At 41.5% G+C, this 16084-nt stretch overlaps 1 protein-coding gene across 2 annotated transcripts in view; it reads left to right on the forward strand.

Annotated features, from left to right (window-relative positions):
• The first annotated feature begins 706 nt into the window (after window positions 1-706).
• YWHAQ (tyrosine 3-monooxygenase/tryptophan 5-monooxygenase activation protein theta) overlaps window positions 707-16084 on the forward strand; it is a 30929-nt gene continuing 15551 nt past the window's right edge. The window contains exons 1-2 of one of the 2 annotated variants that reach the window (XM_019755956.3): window positions 707-895; window positions 1319-1672. In XM_019755956.3, the coding sequence (XP_019611515.1) occupies window positions 1379-1672 (294 nt within the window). In that variant the 5' untranslated portion in view covers window positions 707-895; window positions 1319-1378. Of the gene's footprint in view, window positions 1021-1318; window positions 1673-16084 lie in introns of both variants that reach the window. The other variant, XM_074331676.2, reaches the window with a different exon arrangement.

Below are 16084 nucleotides of genomic sequence, written 5' to 3' on the forward strand. Positions count from 1 at the left end.
CAAATTATCCTCAATGTCATTTCTCATTTTAAAGAAAATCATGATATCTGGCATTGCCAGAGAGACGTGCCTGGACTTTTGGGGGTATTGTACAGGGAATTTCAGCTTTAGGTTTCCGTCTGAAAACTTGAATGTATTATGTAAAAACCATACTTAAACCACTTTGTTCAGGAGTGGTCCTTTGTCCTCTTTAATGGTATGGGATTATTTCAAATTCGCAGCCTCAATCGTAATGCTATTAAAGGCTAGGTTCAGTGTATTGAGCTCCAAACCTTTGTCACGAATAGGAAGGTGGAGGAAAGAAAGGCGTTTGTGCAACAAAACAGCCGATTGTGTCACCCACCCAGGACCGGCCTCACGAGGGCCGAGTGGAGCCGCAGCTGCATTAGTCCACAAGATGTAATGCACCAACTGCACAAATGCTGCTGCAGGAGAAGCCGCCACCGCAGGAGAGGTCGTGCGAGCCTCCAGCTCCCGTGCCGCACCCACAAGTGCCGGGGGTGGCAGGGAGGATGAGGGGAGTTGGTAACAGCATCGCCATGGCAACAGTGACGTCCTTTTACCCTGGATCTAATTGGAGGAAACCCCGTGGCCGAAGCCGCAGCCTGCCGGCCAACCGAACTTGCCCAAGCCGACCCACCCTCCTAGCCCCCGCTTCCCCTCCAGCCCCGCCCCCTTTGCCCCCTTCCGCGCGCTCAGTCGTCATTGGCCAGTGGCGGGGCGGGAGGCGGAACTCCCGGAAGCAGCTCGGCGCGTCATTGGGCGGCGGGAGAGGGGACAGCCGCGCGGCGGCCCGCCCTCGGCTCCGGGGTAGGCTGAGACGGGAGGGTCCTCGGCTAAAGCCAAAAGCAGATCAAAGTGGTGGGACTCGCGCCGTGGCCGCGGAGACGTGAAGGTGAGCGTCAGGGTCGCCCCCGGCCCTCCTCGGGTCTGGCGGGGCCCGAGGGAAGGGTGGGAGGTCCGCTTCCGGGAGCGGCCGGCCTCTACACCACTCTCCTCAGGGACGGCTCCGGCGGGAAGGTGCGGGCCAACAGCCGTTTCCATTTTGGGCCGGGCCCGGCGGGAGCGGGAGCGGCCCTTCCTCCTCCACCTCTTCCTTCTCCTTCCTCCTCCTCCTCCTCCCCCGCGCCCCTCGGCCTCCCGGGCTCCCCGCGGGGAGCGTGGGCGGGGGAGGGAAATTCAACTGGGCTGCGCGTGCGGGGACAGACAAAAGGGGCGGCGGCGGGCGGGCGGCGGGCGGCCCGGGGTGGCGGGCTCATTGTCTGACGGCGCCGCCCCCGCCTCTCTGTCGGCGCCCCGGCCCGTTGCCCTTCCGCAGGCCCTCCGCACGCCTCCTCTGGATCCCGGTCGGTGCTCGCCCTCGCCTCTCCCGGTCCCCATGGAGAAGACGGAACTGATCCAGAAGGCGAAGCTGGCCGAGCAGGCCGAGCGCTACGACGACATGGCCACCTGCATGAAGGCCGTGACGGAGCAGGGCGCCGAGCTGTCCAACGAGGAGCGCAACCTGCTCTCGGTGGCCTACAAGAACGTGGTAGGAGGCCGTAGGTCCGCCTGGAGAGTCATCTCGAGCATCGAGCAGAAAACCGACACCTCTGACAAGAAGTTGCAGCTGATTAAGGACTATCGGGAGAAAGTGGAGTCCGAGCTGAGATCCATCTGCACCACGGTCCTGGTGAGTCAGCGCTGGGCCGGGTGGTGGGAGAGTGGCACTGTGCTCCTGGGGCGCCAGGGCCCTTTTATGGGAGGCCTTTTCATTGAGAATTTCATGGGGACGAGCGAGAAATGCTGGCGGGGCTTGCCTAATCGTCTGCCGACGTCCAGGGTTCGAGAAGGTTAGCCTTGGTCTGCTCAATGTGTTATTTTAGTTGAGACTGGAGAAGCTGCTTTTCCAGGGTGAACCAGACCTCTTCCCACGTTGCTACCACACAATATAACTTGGAATCATCCAAGTAGGTTTGCGCAAGACTGAAAGTTTTTAAGCTTATTGAGGATATTTGGGAACCCTTTAAATGCATTTCATCAATTTATAGGCTCCAGGTTTCAGTTGAAAAAAGGTGTCGATACCTTTTCCATAGAGACAATGTATGTATTAGGTTTTCCTCCCAAACCTAGTAATGGAAATTTACTCTGAAAATCTGAACAGATAACCTCATTTTTCAAGTAAGAGTATCTGTTGAGCTTTTCTCTGTTAAAAATGGGGCAAGGGGAAAAGTTGGGTAAATGTAAAAAGGGCACAGCTAAATCTAAAGAACAAGATGTCCTGGTAAATTTCAGTACTTAGTAACATTTCCTGATACTACACAGCTACACTTAAGCACCATTGTACTGAATTGATTTCATTTCTGGTGTGGACTAGGCAAGGAAAGCTTTCCAGGTTTTGAACTGTCCAGTCTTAGCAAGGGTGGCTATTGGGTGGAGTAGGTGACTTGTGATTCACCCTTATTAATGAGAAGGAACGTTTTTAGCATTGTCATTGCATAGATCTTTTGGTCACAAAGATAAGTTTTTAAAGTTTAAATGTCAGCATAATATCTTAGAGTGTTTTAATACTGTAGAGTCGTTTCTACCAATAAAATAAATATCGGTTGCCTTTTTTTAAGTGCCACTTTTAAAGAGGCCTACTGTTTTTTGATCTGTTTGTTCCTCTTTGTAGTTTAGGTGGGCTTTGAAGAACGAGCATGTGCTAGATTGGTGATTTTTCAAGAGGGAATAGAGGGGGAAATGCCGCTTTCCCTTCCAGCTTTCTCTTCCTTGTCCCACAGGCAGGAATTTTTTTTTTTTTTAACTTGAACCTGTTTTTCCAATACAATAACATGATCTGAACAAAAATATGGCTGATGGAGATAGCTGGTAAAGGGGCAAAGAAAGCAACGCGGAGAGTGTGTACTAAGTGGAGAAAACTTTATTGAGGTTATTTGCTTTTTGAAGGTGAGACTTCAGTTATATTTATCCAGATCTTAGCTTCTACTCCCTGCCTGGCATAGAGGAGGCACTTACAAAAGGTTTTTGAACTGAATTACTTGTATTCAAGAAATTTACCAACTTGAAAGTGATGCTAGACTTCAGTAGCATATGGTAATGGTTATTGACAATATTGACTCATTTATCAGGGAAGACTCATAAGAATTCCAAATGTTAATGAGAAGCTTTTCCAGAAAGGTATGTAGGGGGGTAGTCATAGAGCGTATTCCAGTCTCTTTCTTTTCAGTTATTACTTTGCAGTTTATTAGGTACCCTGCAGTAATTCAGAATTACTACAAAATTTTTCCTGTTCTGTAAGGAAGTTAACTCTGAGCCAAAGGAATGTTTGTTTTATTCTGTGGCTCTTATAAATTTTAATTTTTATTTATGATGGCATAAGGGGAGGAGACATTTGTTTAGCTGATAAGTTACTCAGAAGAGAAACCAGGTATTTTAGAGTAGACCTGTTATGCAGATCATTTCAATAGGAAAGAACCCCTGAAATTAAGACAATTTTTTTATATCAAATGAAATAGAAGAGTTTAACTTGATTAATCTGAGACACTGAGGCATAAATAAAATATTTGTATTGGTAAAATGGCTTAAGAGACTAATTATGACTTAATAGCCAACCTGTAAAAAAAAAAAATCCTAGAAAAGCCCATCTTCAAGTTGGCAACTGTTTGAGAGCTTAGTATGTGCGCGGCACTGGGCTAGTAAGCAGCAGTATGAGGAAGAGCAAAGCTGAGAACCATAGAATTTGTCCTCCAATAATTTATAATAAGGAGTGCATAGGAGAAGTACACAAATGTAAATATGTATATAATCCCCATTAGATAGTTATGAGCAAAATGCTAGATGTAGTTCTAAGGAAACAAACCTCAGAAAAGGTTTCACAAAGAGTGGCTCTTGGAGTGAACATCGAGGAAAGATCTGAGGTGGGGTCAGTATTCCAAGCAGAAAGAATATACAGGATAGGCCCTATTCAGGGAAGGTTTCTGTGACGAGCAGAACATGTGTAGAGCTGTTGCTGGAGAAAAGCCTGGAAAGGAAGGTAGCTGTATAAGAATGTCTGTCAGTTTTCTCCTCATTTGATTGACAGTGGGAGACATTGATGATTTTTGAGTGTTGTGCATGTAGGACCATCTAGAAATCATGATTTGAGTGCTAACAATTACCAGTCTGTAATCTCAGGTGGTAAACAAGGAAGTGATAGACTAGTGAACAAGAGTTTGATAATATAATAAGGAGTTTATCAGACTAATGAGGAAAGAAAAATAAAAGTTTCTGAATGGGACTGCTACAGTGAGGTTTTCCTTTTTCCTTTGGTGAACAGAAAAGAGAATTTGGTGTGGAGGAAGTAGATGAAACTGACTTGTTATAGAAGACTTGTAAAAGTAACATGGAGGATAGGCAAAATTTTGGTCCTAAATAGCAGAGATTCTCAGCCTCTTTTTCCCTTTCTAGAGTAGGTTGGGGGTGGAATTTGACTGTTTACTCAAAATGAACATGGTGGACAACTCACCCGTATTGATAATCACTGTATTGAAAAAGGTTACAGAACTGTAAGGGCAGAAAAAAGTGTTAAAATTCCAAATGAGTAATCTAAAGAGCAAAGGAGATTAAGAGGGCCCGAATGGCCAAGACGAGTCTTTTTAGAATCTGAGTGAAGTTAGAGATTTTACCAACTGTCTCTCTCCCAGTGTCATTTGTGAAACCAGAGGGTTGGGCTAAAATTCCCAGGTCTCTTCCAATTCTGATTATTTGAAACTATAAAGTTATATAGGTCTTAGCCATTCTACCTCTGCTCTGACTTCCAACTCTAAAATGAGTGGGGTTTTTTTAAAGTCTGGGTTGAAGAACATGTCGTCAATGGTTCATGAAATGTTGAAAAACGAATGACTAGTGAAATGATTTCAGGAAGTGGTGCATACAGACATCATTGGTGATCCTAATATGGAATGTGGGGAATAGCAGTTGAAGAAGTATGGCAGCTGAGCAGTGGTTAAATAGCATGTGTAAGGTGTTTGGGAGTCATTAGGGACTTGGGTGTGAGGTGAGGGCAAATTGATGAAATCAAAGAGGTCCCCAAAGGTCTTCTGGGACTTGGGAACAAAAGCTATCATTTATAAGTCAGTGGCCTTGGAGTAGGACGGAGACACTTAAAGAATGTATACAAGATAACTCAGCCCCATGTTATCTTTTTATGTGGATGGTCCTTTAGTAGAATTTCAATAGGCTGCCTTGGTATAATGTATAAACAATTTCAGGACCTAAGGTTTACATTCTGGCTTTTCAAATAAAACTCATTTAAAATAGCATGCAGAAACTGAAAGTTGTCTGTGTCGGTGTGTAAAAGCTCTGTAAACTTAATTCAGTAATATGCTTGAATTTAGTTAAGTGTTCTAAGTTAATCTCTTAATGAAAATGTACTGGTTATTAATTTGAAGTAAGACTGATGTTCTTGATAGTTAATGAATCATAATATAATTTTATTGGCATAATGGAAAAATCTTATTGAATCATTGCTCCGTAACCTTACAGTTTTGTGACCATGGACAATTTTCTTAATTTCTCAGGCTCTGTTTCTTTATCTATAAATTGGTGATGATGGTGTTTGCCTTTATAAGCTTATAATTAAAACAATAACTGACATTTATTAGGCATTTACTATACACTAAACACTATTTTAAGCACTTTGTCCTATATGCTCACTTTGTCCCCTTAAGTTAGATTGATACCGTATTTCTGTTTTAAAGTTGAGAGAATTAGGGCATAAGGAAGTTAAGTAGCTTGGTCAACATCCCAGAGCTAATGAGTGGTAGAGCAAGAATTTGAACCCTGGTGGTGTGACTCCAAATGAAATGAACCACATTTGGCCCTAAATGCATGGCTGCTGAAGATACCCCCTGGTATCCAGTATTAGATGTAATGAGGATTACCTTTGTTCTCACAAAGGGCTAGCTAGGTACCAGACTTTGTTTGAAGTCTCATGCAGTTTGACTCATAAAATGATACCATAGCGTAGGATTAGTTAATTCAGGGTACTTGACAGTTGGGAGATCTGCTTGATCATATTGATGTTCCTTTATGATATTTATCAATCCCATTTCTATTTAGCCCTAGTTCTTTCAGAGTAACAATGTACAATGTAAAGTATCTTTGTATCATTGGCTTTCTAGATATCAAGGAAGTGTGGTAGAGAGGCATTATGTAAAGATATAAAGAGAAGAAAAATTGTTCATTCATTGCTTCTTTAATTAAGCTTTTTTTACATTACAGTTTATTGGGATGACAATGGTTAGTAAAGTTGCATAGGTTTCAAGTGTACAATTCTGTAATATATTGTCTATATGTCTACATTGTGTGTTCACCACCCATAATTACGCTCTTAATCCATAGGGAAATCAATGATGGTTTCTTGAGTATTTCATGATAAATAATTTGACTAGATTTGAAAACATTGTTTGCATGTTGATGTATTTAAAGACTGAATGATGATCATGATATCTAGAACTTCAGAATAATGGGTGGGAGTATAGATGAAACAAGAGCATCTGTGAATTAATATAGTTGCAGCTGGCTTTCATGGGAATTTATTATACTGTTCTCTTATGTAAGTTTGAGATTTTCCATAATTGAAAGGTTATTCCCCCCCCCCCCCCCAGAAATTCCACTCCTAGGTATTTACACAAGAGGAATGAAAACCTCGGCCCAGAAAAATACCTGTACAAGAGTGTCCATATCAGCTTTATTCTAAGAGCAGAAAACTGGAAACAATCCATAATAAGAAAATGGATCAACAGACTGGTATATTCATACAATGAAATTTTACTGCTCGGTGATAAAAAGGAATGGATTTGCTGATACATGCTACAACATAGGTGAATTCCAAAACCATGCTAAGTGAAAGAAGCTTTGCATGAAAAAGCACATAGTGTGGTTCAATTTATACATATAATTATAGAAGAAACAAAAGTAGTCTATGGGTGAAAAATCAGAAGAGTTTGGCTTCTGTGGGAATGGAAGTAGCGATTGACTAGAAAGGGGGAGGGTGAACTTTCTGTAGTGATTGTAATGTTCTTTGTATTGGTATGCGTTTGAGTTACACAGGTATTGCCTTTGTCCAAACTCCACAGAAAATGCACCTAATATTTGTGTATTTCATTGTATGTAAGTTTTGCTTCAAAAGAAAGAAAACACTAGTGATCGGTATGCCTGTACTGATGTCATCAGTTTGTATAAAAACTAATAGAAATGGATGGATATGTGATAGAGCAAGTATGGTCAAAGGTTAATGGTCGGATCTGGGTGGTGGGTATGTGGGTGTTCACTGTAATTGTCGGTTGCTGTGTATTAGGGATATGATACTCTACGTTGCTGGTTGAATGCCTTCACTACCTATAGCAAGAAAAACCATGAAATTTATGTCTTGTTGACCTCAAGATATGAGAATGTATAGACAAGTTGATACCCACCTAGGAGATAGGACTGATAGACTTGGCACCGTGGCTTTTGTTTTTATTTGGTGGTGAATGCTAATTCACAAGGTGCAGTGGAAGACTTAACATAACTGACCGTACACTAGGGCAGTGATTCTCAAATTTCGTGGTCTCAGGACCCCTTTGCACACTTACAAGTATTGTGGAACCCAAAAGCTTTTTTTTTGTTTGTGTAGATTATACCTATAGATATTTACATTATTAGAAACTGAGAATTTTGTAATCCATTTAGAATGATTACTAATTCATTTAGAATAATGCACCCATTGGAAGTTAACATGACGTGGTTTTTTAAATCGTAGTGAAAGATCCATAATGTGGAATTCACCATTTTAAGTGTACAGTTGTGTGGCATTAGTAAGTACGTTCACGCTGTTGTGCAGCCGTCACCATCGGCTGTCTGAGAACTTGGTCATCTTCCCCAGCTGAAACTCTACCCTGTAAACACTGACTCCCTATTCTCCCCTCCTGGCAACCACCATTCTACGTTGTCTCTGGGTTTGACTAATCTAGATACCTCATATAAATGGAATAAAAACATTTAAAAAAAATAACTTGAAACAAAATTGAATGAGCATTAGTGGCATTGTTTTCCATTCCATCTGTTGCATTATCACATCTCTTGTAGCTTCTGGGAAACTCCACTCCTGAGAGAATGACCATGAATGAAAAAGCAGATAGCTTCTTAGCATTATGGAAAAGATTGATTTTGTGCCTCAATCACCCACCCAAAAGGGTGTGGGGGAGGTCCCTTGAGGTCCCCAGAGCACACTTTGAAAATGCTGCTCTAAGGGAATTCTGTGAGACTTGCTAAATATTACTGGGCTGGATGATTGAGCAGCTTTCTGAGTAGCTGTCTTCATGTGGTGATAATGAGGTCTGTAAGAAAGCCTTCCCCTCCCTTCTCATTGTCCTGTCCCTTTACCTCTCAAATTATTCTAGGAGTATAGGTTTTGAGACCAGAAAAATCACAAACTCGATAATAAAAAGTTGATTTTAGATAAGTTGGGTAATAAAGACTTCCTGTTAAACCCTGAAAAACGTAAGAGCTGGTATGTTAGGAGGGCTTCCGCTTCCTCGTATTGAGAATGGTGATGTAAGGTTAATACAGTCTTTCTTTTCACTTCCCAATATGGAATGAATAAAATAAGTAGATGATAGTCTTTCGAGCTGGTTGCATTTAGGTTTGAAAATTACACAGCTTTTGGAGATAGTAAGTCAGGTGAGCTATTAGCCAGCATTCATCAGTTGAAACATTTCAATGCAACTTGTCTTTTGACTCTCCAGTTACATTTTTTTCTATCCAGATGAGCAGTAATCCATTATCTTTGTCACCTGGATCTTTTGCTCCAGTTGGATTTGGCATAGTGTGGTACTGAAGAAGTATAACATCATTAATTTGCCAGCTTTGACTTTGAGCATTCTCCTGGATGTTTGCTGCAGACTTAATTTAGAGAAGTTGAGAAACAATGGTACACGGGGTGAGATCATGACTGTAATAAGGACTTCTGTAAATTCAATGTAAATACTTTCTTAAAGGGCAGGCTTAGGTTGCTGCTTGTAAATGTCAGGATGATTGTGGGAAATAAGTGGGAAGGTATGTGAAAATGCTTTAGAATCATGACGATACTCATTTTCCGATCAGACCTTTTTACTATCCAAGAAACTTACTGATATTACTCATGTAGAATTAGTATTTCTATTTTCCCTCTCTTTTTTTTAAGCAACAAAATTTATCTATGTATCTATTTATTTTTTAAGGAGGGCGCAGCTCACAGTGGCCCATGTGGGGATTGAACCAGCAACTTTGGTGTTATTAGCACCACGCTCTAACCAACTGAGCTAACCGGCCACTCGCCCCCCATTTTCCCTCTTGTATCGCTCTTCCACCAGACATTACTTTAACACAGCTCAGAAAAGTTTTGCCCTTTCAAAATGTAGTATTAAGACACCTGCAGTGAAACATACATACTAAGTGTTCTGCTCTATCGGCCTGGTGCTGTTTCCAAGTATTTGGCAATATGTATACTTTTTAGATCTTCAATGCTTGTGTTGCACTCTCAGGATTCTGATGGACTAGTGAAACTGTTAGGTTATAGTAAAGGTTTATACATCCTTTAATCAGAAAATACTCTAGATTATTTAGGGGCTGATTGTAGAGACCAGGTATTTGGTTCTTGTAATGTCAGAAATTGGAAGAGTTTGGAAGTACTAGATAGTCCATTAACATTCAACAAATTGAGATAGTCTTTATCAAACTACAGTAGTCCTCCCTTGTCCACAGGGAATATGTTCCAAGGCCCCCAGTGGATGCCTGCAACCGTGGATAGTACCAAGCCCTGTGTATACTATGTTTTTCCTATACATACACATCTAATCACTTAAAGGAAGCACTTCATGGCTTCTCTTTGGTGTATTTGAATTGCCAGCATCACTACTCTTGTACTTTGGGGCCATAATTACGTAAAATAAGGGTGACTTGAACACAAGCATGGTGGTACATGACAGTTGATCAGTGTAATAACCAGGATGGCTACTGTGTGACTACTGGACAGGTGGCTTATACAGGGTGGAGACGCTGGACAAAGGGATGATTAGATGTCCTGGGTGGGATGGCACGAGATTTCATCATGCTACTCAGAAGAGCATGCAATTTAAAACTTAAGAATTGTTTGTTTCTGGAATTTTCCATTTAATGTCATCAGACCACAGTTGACTATGGGTAACTGAAACTGAGGAAAGCTAAATCCCAGATGGTGGGGACTACTGTACTGCTGGTTCCGTGGAAATTTTTATTTCGTCTCCTTTCCCACATCTGCCAAGATATTTAAAGTTGTTAAATTTGAAAGTTGTTAAATTTGCTGAAGTACAATTTAGTTTTTTCTTTAGGTTGCTTGTGCTTTTGTTGTAAAATCTAAGAAATCATTGCCTAATCCAAGGTCATGAAGATGTACACTTAACGCTTTCACTGAGAATTTTATTATCTTAGCTCTTACGTTATGGTTTTTGGTTCTTTTGTTATGATTTTTGGTTTTTTTTTGGGGGGGGGAATATTGGGGAACAGTGTGTTTCTCCAGGGCCCATCAGCTCCAAGTCAAGTGGTTGTCCTTCAGTCTAGTTGTGGGGGGCGCAGCCCACCATCCTATGCGGGAATTGAACCAGCAACCTTGTTGTTGAGAGCTCGCCCTCTAACCAACTGAGCCATCCAGCCACCCCTCCGGAATCTCAGCAGTAGCTCGTTGTCTTCAATCTAGTTGTGGAGGGTGCAGCTCACTGGCCCATGTGAGGATCGAATTGGCAACCCTGTTGTTCAGAGCTCTTGCTGTAACCAGTTGAGCCATCCTGCTGCCCCTTTGGTTCATTGTTGAGTTAATCTTTGCATGTGGTATGAGGAAGGGGTCCAGCCTTCATTCTTTTCATGTGGCTATCCAGTTGTCCTAGTACCATTTGAAATACAAGTTCAGTATATCCTTGATTTGAAATTTTCGACTTGTGAAAAAAATAACCAAAAGTGGTTTGGCCTAAGTTCACTTAAGGAAAACTTGTGATTACTCCATTCTTCGTACTCCAGCCAAATTGTTCACCCAAAGCACTCTGTATTTTGCTTCCGTCCCTCTACTCTCTGCTATTCTCATTTGAAAAGCCTTTCCTCTCCCGTTTCTGTATGTTGAAATCACACCTATCCTACAAGATATAATTTAGGTGTCACTGCACTCATTCTGTTGTCAGTTACAAATTACAGCTTGTTAGTACTTTCAGATCTGTTTCCTTGCACTATCCTATGTGCAATTATGGGTAGGTGAGACATGAGTTTACCTGTAAGGAAACCGAGGTACATTGCTTGACTTACTCATCCATTTAGCAGTGAACTCAAAACTCAAATTGAATTTTTCTAGAATAGTGTGCTTTCCATTCCCACTGCCTTTCATTGTAAAGCTTTCTTTTACAGATCCCATTCTGAGATCATTTCTCCTTTCTCTGAATTCTCTTGTGTGGAAATGGGGGAGAATCAGGGCTTTTATACATTCATGCTCTTCAACTACAGTGACTCCCTTTTATCTCTTTTATTCTGTACTGGTATTGGTTAAAAAGATTTTTTTTGGGGGGGGGATAATTACTGCTTTTTAAAATTTCACAACTGTGGCCAGATTAGATGGAATTCAAGTTCTTTAATAGGATTTACAAGACCTCCCAGCCTTTCTCACTGTCCTTTCTTCTCTCTGTGCTCTAGCCACGTGGAACTATGTATGGTTCTTTCTTACATCGTGTACTTTCTTTGCTCTAATTCTCCTCTTTATAAGAATGTGTTATTAATGTATTTTCTTTCTCAGCAAATCTAGTAATGAGACCCAATTCTGTATTGTCTAGAGTTCATTAGTGTCCTGAGTTCTTCTTGTGGCTGCCCCCAAAATAAATTTCACCCAAGTCAGAACATTATTGATAAGCTGTTCAGGGTATGTAAGAAAAAGGACTTCATCTTTATTTTTTCCTTTATATACTATTAAGCATTACCTTATTTTTCAAGGTTATTTTTTGTGCCATGCCCAGTAAGTAGTTCAGTTGAATATAAGCAGTAACCTATATAAGTTTAGTTGCAAATGAATCATTTTCTTACCATAGCCTCTTAAATTCCTTTTGACCCTGTTCTTTCTGTTGTGTCCTGTAATAACAGCTGGTAGACCAGAGGCTACACTAGAGGTTTGTATATAATACAGCTGACATAAATGTGTGTGGTATGGGTTAGTCACAGAGGGAAAAATTAATCTGCAAATAATTGTATAATTTCTATGATGTAGACATGGCTTAATTCTATTTGTCATAGACTTACAAAAGACAAATACGAAAGTACACTCATGAAAAAGCACACTGGTGCCTTTGCTAGTATAAGCCATTATCTATTTTTAATAGAGTTCCTCGGATATAGCAAAACTTCACCTATATACTAAGCTAGCAAAGCACTTTTGACCTATTTTTAATTATTAGAACATCCTCCTATTAGATGTCAGGATATCTGTTCACTTGGATTACTTATGACCAAGCTGAGATACGACTTACTGTTCCGTCTTATTTTGTCTTTCGTCAGCCCATGGCTAAAGTAATTTCTGGATACTAGTAAATTGCAGGTTCTCTAAGGGGAAGGAAGTATAGACATTGGTATTGGCCTTGGTTCTTTTGGTATCACTGATCTGTAAATGTTGGTAAGTTATGGTTGTGTATGTGTAATGGTTTTTGATGCAGATTGACAAATTTAGAAAGTAGTATTAGTGTCACCAGTGAGTGTATTAAACTGTCCTTCAAAACCTGTATATCTTGGCCAGAGGTGGGAATCTGAGCAGAAGGTATAACATTTCTATATCTCTGTTATGGCCACGCAGTATCCAGCTGCTAAGATGTGGGAGTGTAGACAGCACTCATACGAAGGACTGGACATTACCTTTGTTTCTGATAATACCTGGAATTGGCTCAGCTGCTGTGGTGAAGTAAGGGTACGAGCATGATTAATGTTGGCGCTCACAGCTCACACACGCTCTGTTATTTGTCAGAGGCTGAAACTCTTGCTGGTAGGTGTCTTCACCACTGCAGTCATAAGAGTTCTATAGCTAACGTTGGAAGAAAGGACGAACATTCTTATACAAAGCATTTTTATTGTTTTGGGGTTTGAGTGCTAATTGTTTAAGAGAAGAGAGAAGTGCACTTTGCTCACAAAAGGGCCATCCCAGCGCCTAAAAAGTACCACTGTGCTATAACAGATGTTGATAGCAGTTACTGCTTACAGGTGATGATTTTGCCAGGATCCTGGGATGGTGGCAGCCAGAGACCTATGGACCAAGAGAAAGTTTATATATATTTTGGGCAGGAAGAGAGTTAAAGCTTTTTCTCTTTTTATTGAGAACCTTGGATTCTTTTCATCTGTTTCTGCCCATTCCCCTCTGCCTGATTATCCTCTGGATTTTACCTCCTTTTCCTTTGCCCACAAAAATAATGAACTGCCTGATTGCATGGACTACTCTGGCTTATTTTTACTTTTGCTATAACTAGAGAGGCACATACTCCTCTGTGTCCGAGAAATCCGTATTCTCTGACTGTGATGACAATTCATACTAATTTTAATTTATTAATTTGACATATATTCCAGCCAGTGTTGGGTTTTAGGTCTTTTGTTACTTTTAGAATATCTCAAAAGTTTGAAGACTTTCTATAAAAGGTAGTTTTTAGTTTACACAAATACGATGTTAATTAACCCTTTCTCCCAGGAAGGCATATTCACATTCATGAATGCTCCAGAGTTGTATGTATTTTAATAAATAGAAATAGGCAATATGAAGGCCCATTACACTTTTTCAGGGATTTTCCCCTCTCAGATCAGGACAAGGAAGAATTGTTTGTTTGGCAGGGGTGCCAGATGAGTAAAACCACAGTGTGTGCTTATAGTCCAGGGTTTGTCCCCTTGGCCTTCTGGGCTCCAAATCTAATTGGTTGGCACACTGAGACGGGAACTTCAAGAATTATTAATTGGGGCCAGCCCGGTGGCTCAGGTGGTTAGAGCTCCACGCTCCTAACTCCGAAGGCTGCCAGTTCGATTCCCACATGGGCCAGTGGGCTCTCAACCACAACGTTGCCAGTTCAATTCCTCGAGTCCCACAAGGGATGGTGGGCAGCGCCCCCTGCAACTAAGATTGAACACGGCACCTTGAGCTGAGCTGCCGCTGAGCTCCCGGATGGCTCAGTTGATTGGAGTGCGTCCTCTCAACCACAAGGTTGCAGGTTTGACTCCCGCAAGGGATGGTGGGCTGTGCCCCCTGCAACTAGAAACTGCAGCTGGACGTGGAGCTGAGCTGCGCCCTCCACAACTAAGACTGAAAGGACAACAACTTGAAGCTGAATGGGCATCCTCCACAGCTAAGATTGAAAGGACATCAATTTGACTTGGAAAAAAGTCCTGGAAGTACACACTGTTCCCCATTAAAGTCCTGTTCCCCTTCCCCAATAAAATCTTTAAAAAAAAAAAAAAAAAGCTATTGATGGGGTTATAACCAAAGTTTTAAAAAAATAAACAAAGAATTATTAATTGGGCTGAGAGTTGTGGTTTGGCCATGTTTATTGCTTGCAGGCAAATTTACAGGAGGAACCAAATTAGCATGTAGAAGATTACTTGGTGAGTACAGAAATAAGAGGCAGCAGTTATTGGATGGTCTTAATGACTAGATACTCTGCTGCACCCAGCCTGTCTGTAGGTGCCTCACCTGGAAGACTGGATTCATGGACCCAAGTACTGTCTTCTCTTAATAGTGCTGGAGATACTATCATTGTTTGCTTTTTAACTCCCCTCCCCCAGACCTGCTGTATTCCCAGCTTCTAACATAATGAATACCTATTGTTTTGTTTCTTAGAGTGGCACTTTAAGCATTTGGAAGGCCCCTCATTGTTGCTCCATCTCTTCTGTTGGTACAGGAATGGTAATAATAGAAATAAGCTTGGATGTCTGTCAGTTAAGACATCTATTGTGTTATGACACACAGAGAATAACCATATTTGTATGGCACACTGGGGAAAATGGATTTGTCCCCCAGCGTCCTCTGCTATGGCTAAGCGGATCAGTATCTGTTCACCACTTACATTAGTTGGAAGCTCTAGATCTGATCCTGGAAGACTGAGTGCTAGGCTTTAAGTGTCTTCTTTAACAGGCCAGTGGGATTTTTGAGCAGGGGATTAACATGCCCAGAATACAATTTAAAGTTAATCTGGCAGCAGAGTATAAAATAGATTAGAAACAGAAGAAAGAACCCTAAAACCTGGTAGATTTTTTAGGTTATTGGATTAGTTGAGGTGAAATGATATGCTTAACTCGGGTAATAGAAACAATTATGAGACTGAAAAGGTGGATCAAAATACTGTGATAGAGGGCAAATGAATAGGCTTGACAGCTGGTGCTAGAATGGGAAATGGAGAGGGAAGAGCCCGAGATAGTGCTGATGAGCCTGGGTTGCGAGGACGTAGGAGGATGGTGGAATAATTAGTAGAGGTAAGGAATGTTAAGTATAGGAACAGGTTTGGAAATAAATGTATTTGTCTTTAAGGCATATTGCGGTCCAGTAGCTAGTCATATCTCAAAATGTATAAGGATAGTCCTTTCGCGTAATGCTCCAGAGGAGTTGGGGGTGTGGAATGGGGTGGTACAAGGGGTTGCATTACTTCTGTGAGTTTATAGTATGGCCTTTAGCCTTGCAGACTCTAAAACACCCCAGCACGGTGCCATCTTTCAGAGATAGATCCACAGTAATTAAGCTCATGTGTATGAAACCCAGAACAGAGAGGGATACATTAGTACAAAGATTAAAATAGTTGTGTTGGCATGACCAGTATATTCTCACCAACAGTAGAGGTAGACTCACAAAAGGAATCAGGTCATAATCAGGAAGTTGCTTAGTAAATGTGACATCATAACAAGAGAAATTGCAGGGCTGCTCAAATGTTTAATGGCCCTCATCTCCACAGTAGGGCATGGATTTGTCAGTGGATTGGTTATGACTCACACACTCCTAGGTTATAGATCGGATCCTTTCCCATCAGGGTCTCTTTTCTGTTCCCATGCCTCCTCTCTCGCTTTTCTTTCTGATTGA

Source organism: Rhinolophus sinicus, chromosome 2 (assembly GCF_057876585.1).
Source record: "Rhinolophus sinicus isolate RSI-liver-muscle chromosome 2, RSI-T2T, whole genome shotgun sequence".
Taxonomy (NCBI): Eukaryota; Metazoa; Chordata; class Mammalia; order Chiroptera; family Rhinolophidae; genus Rhinolophus; species Rhinolophus sinicus.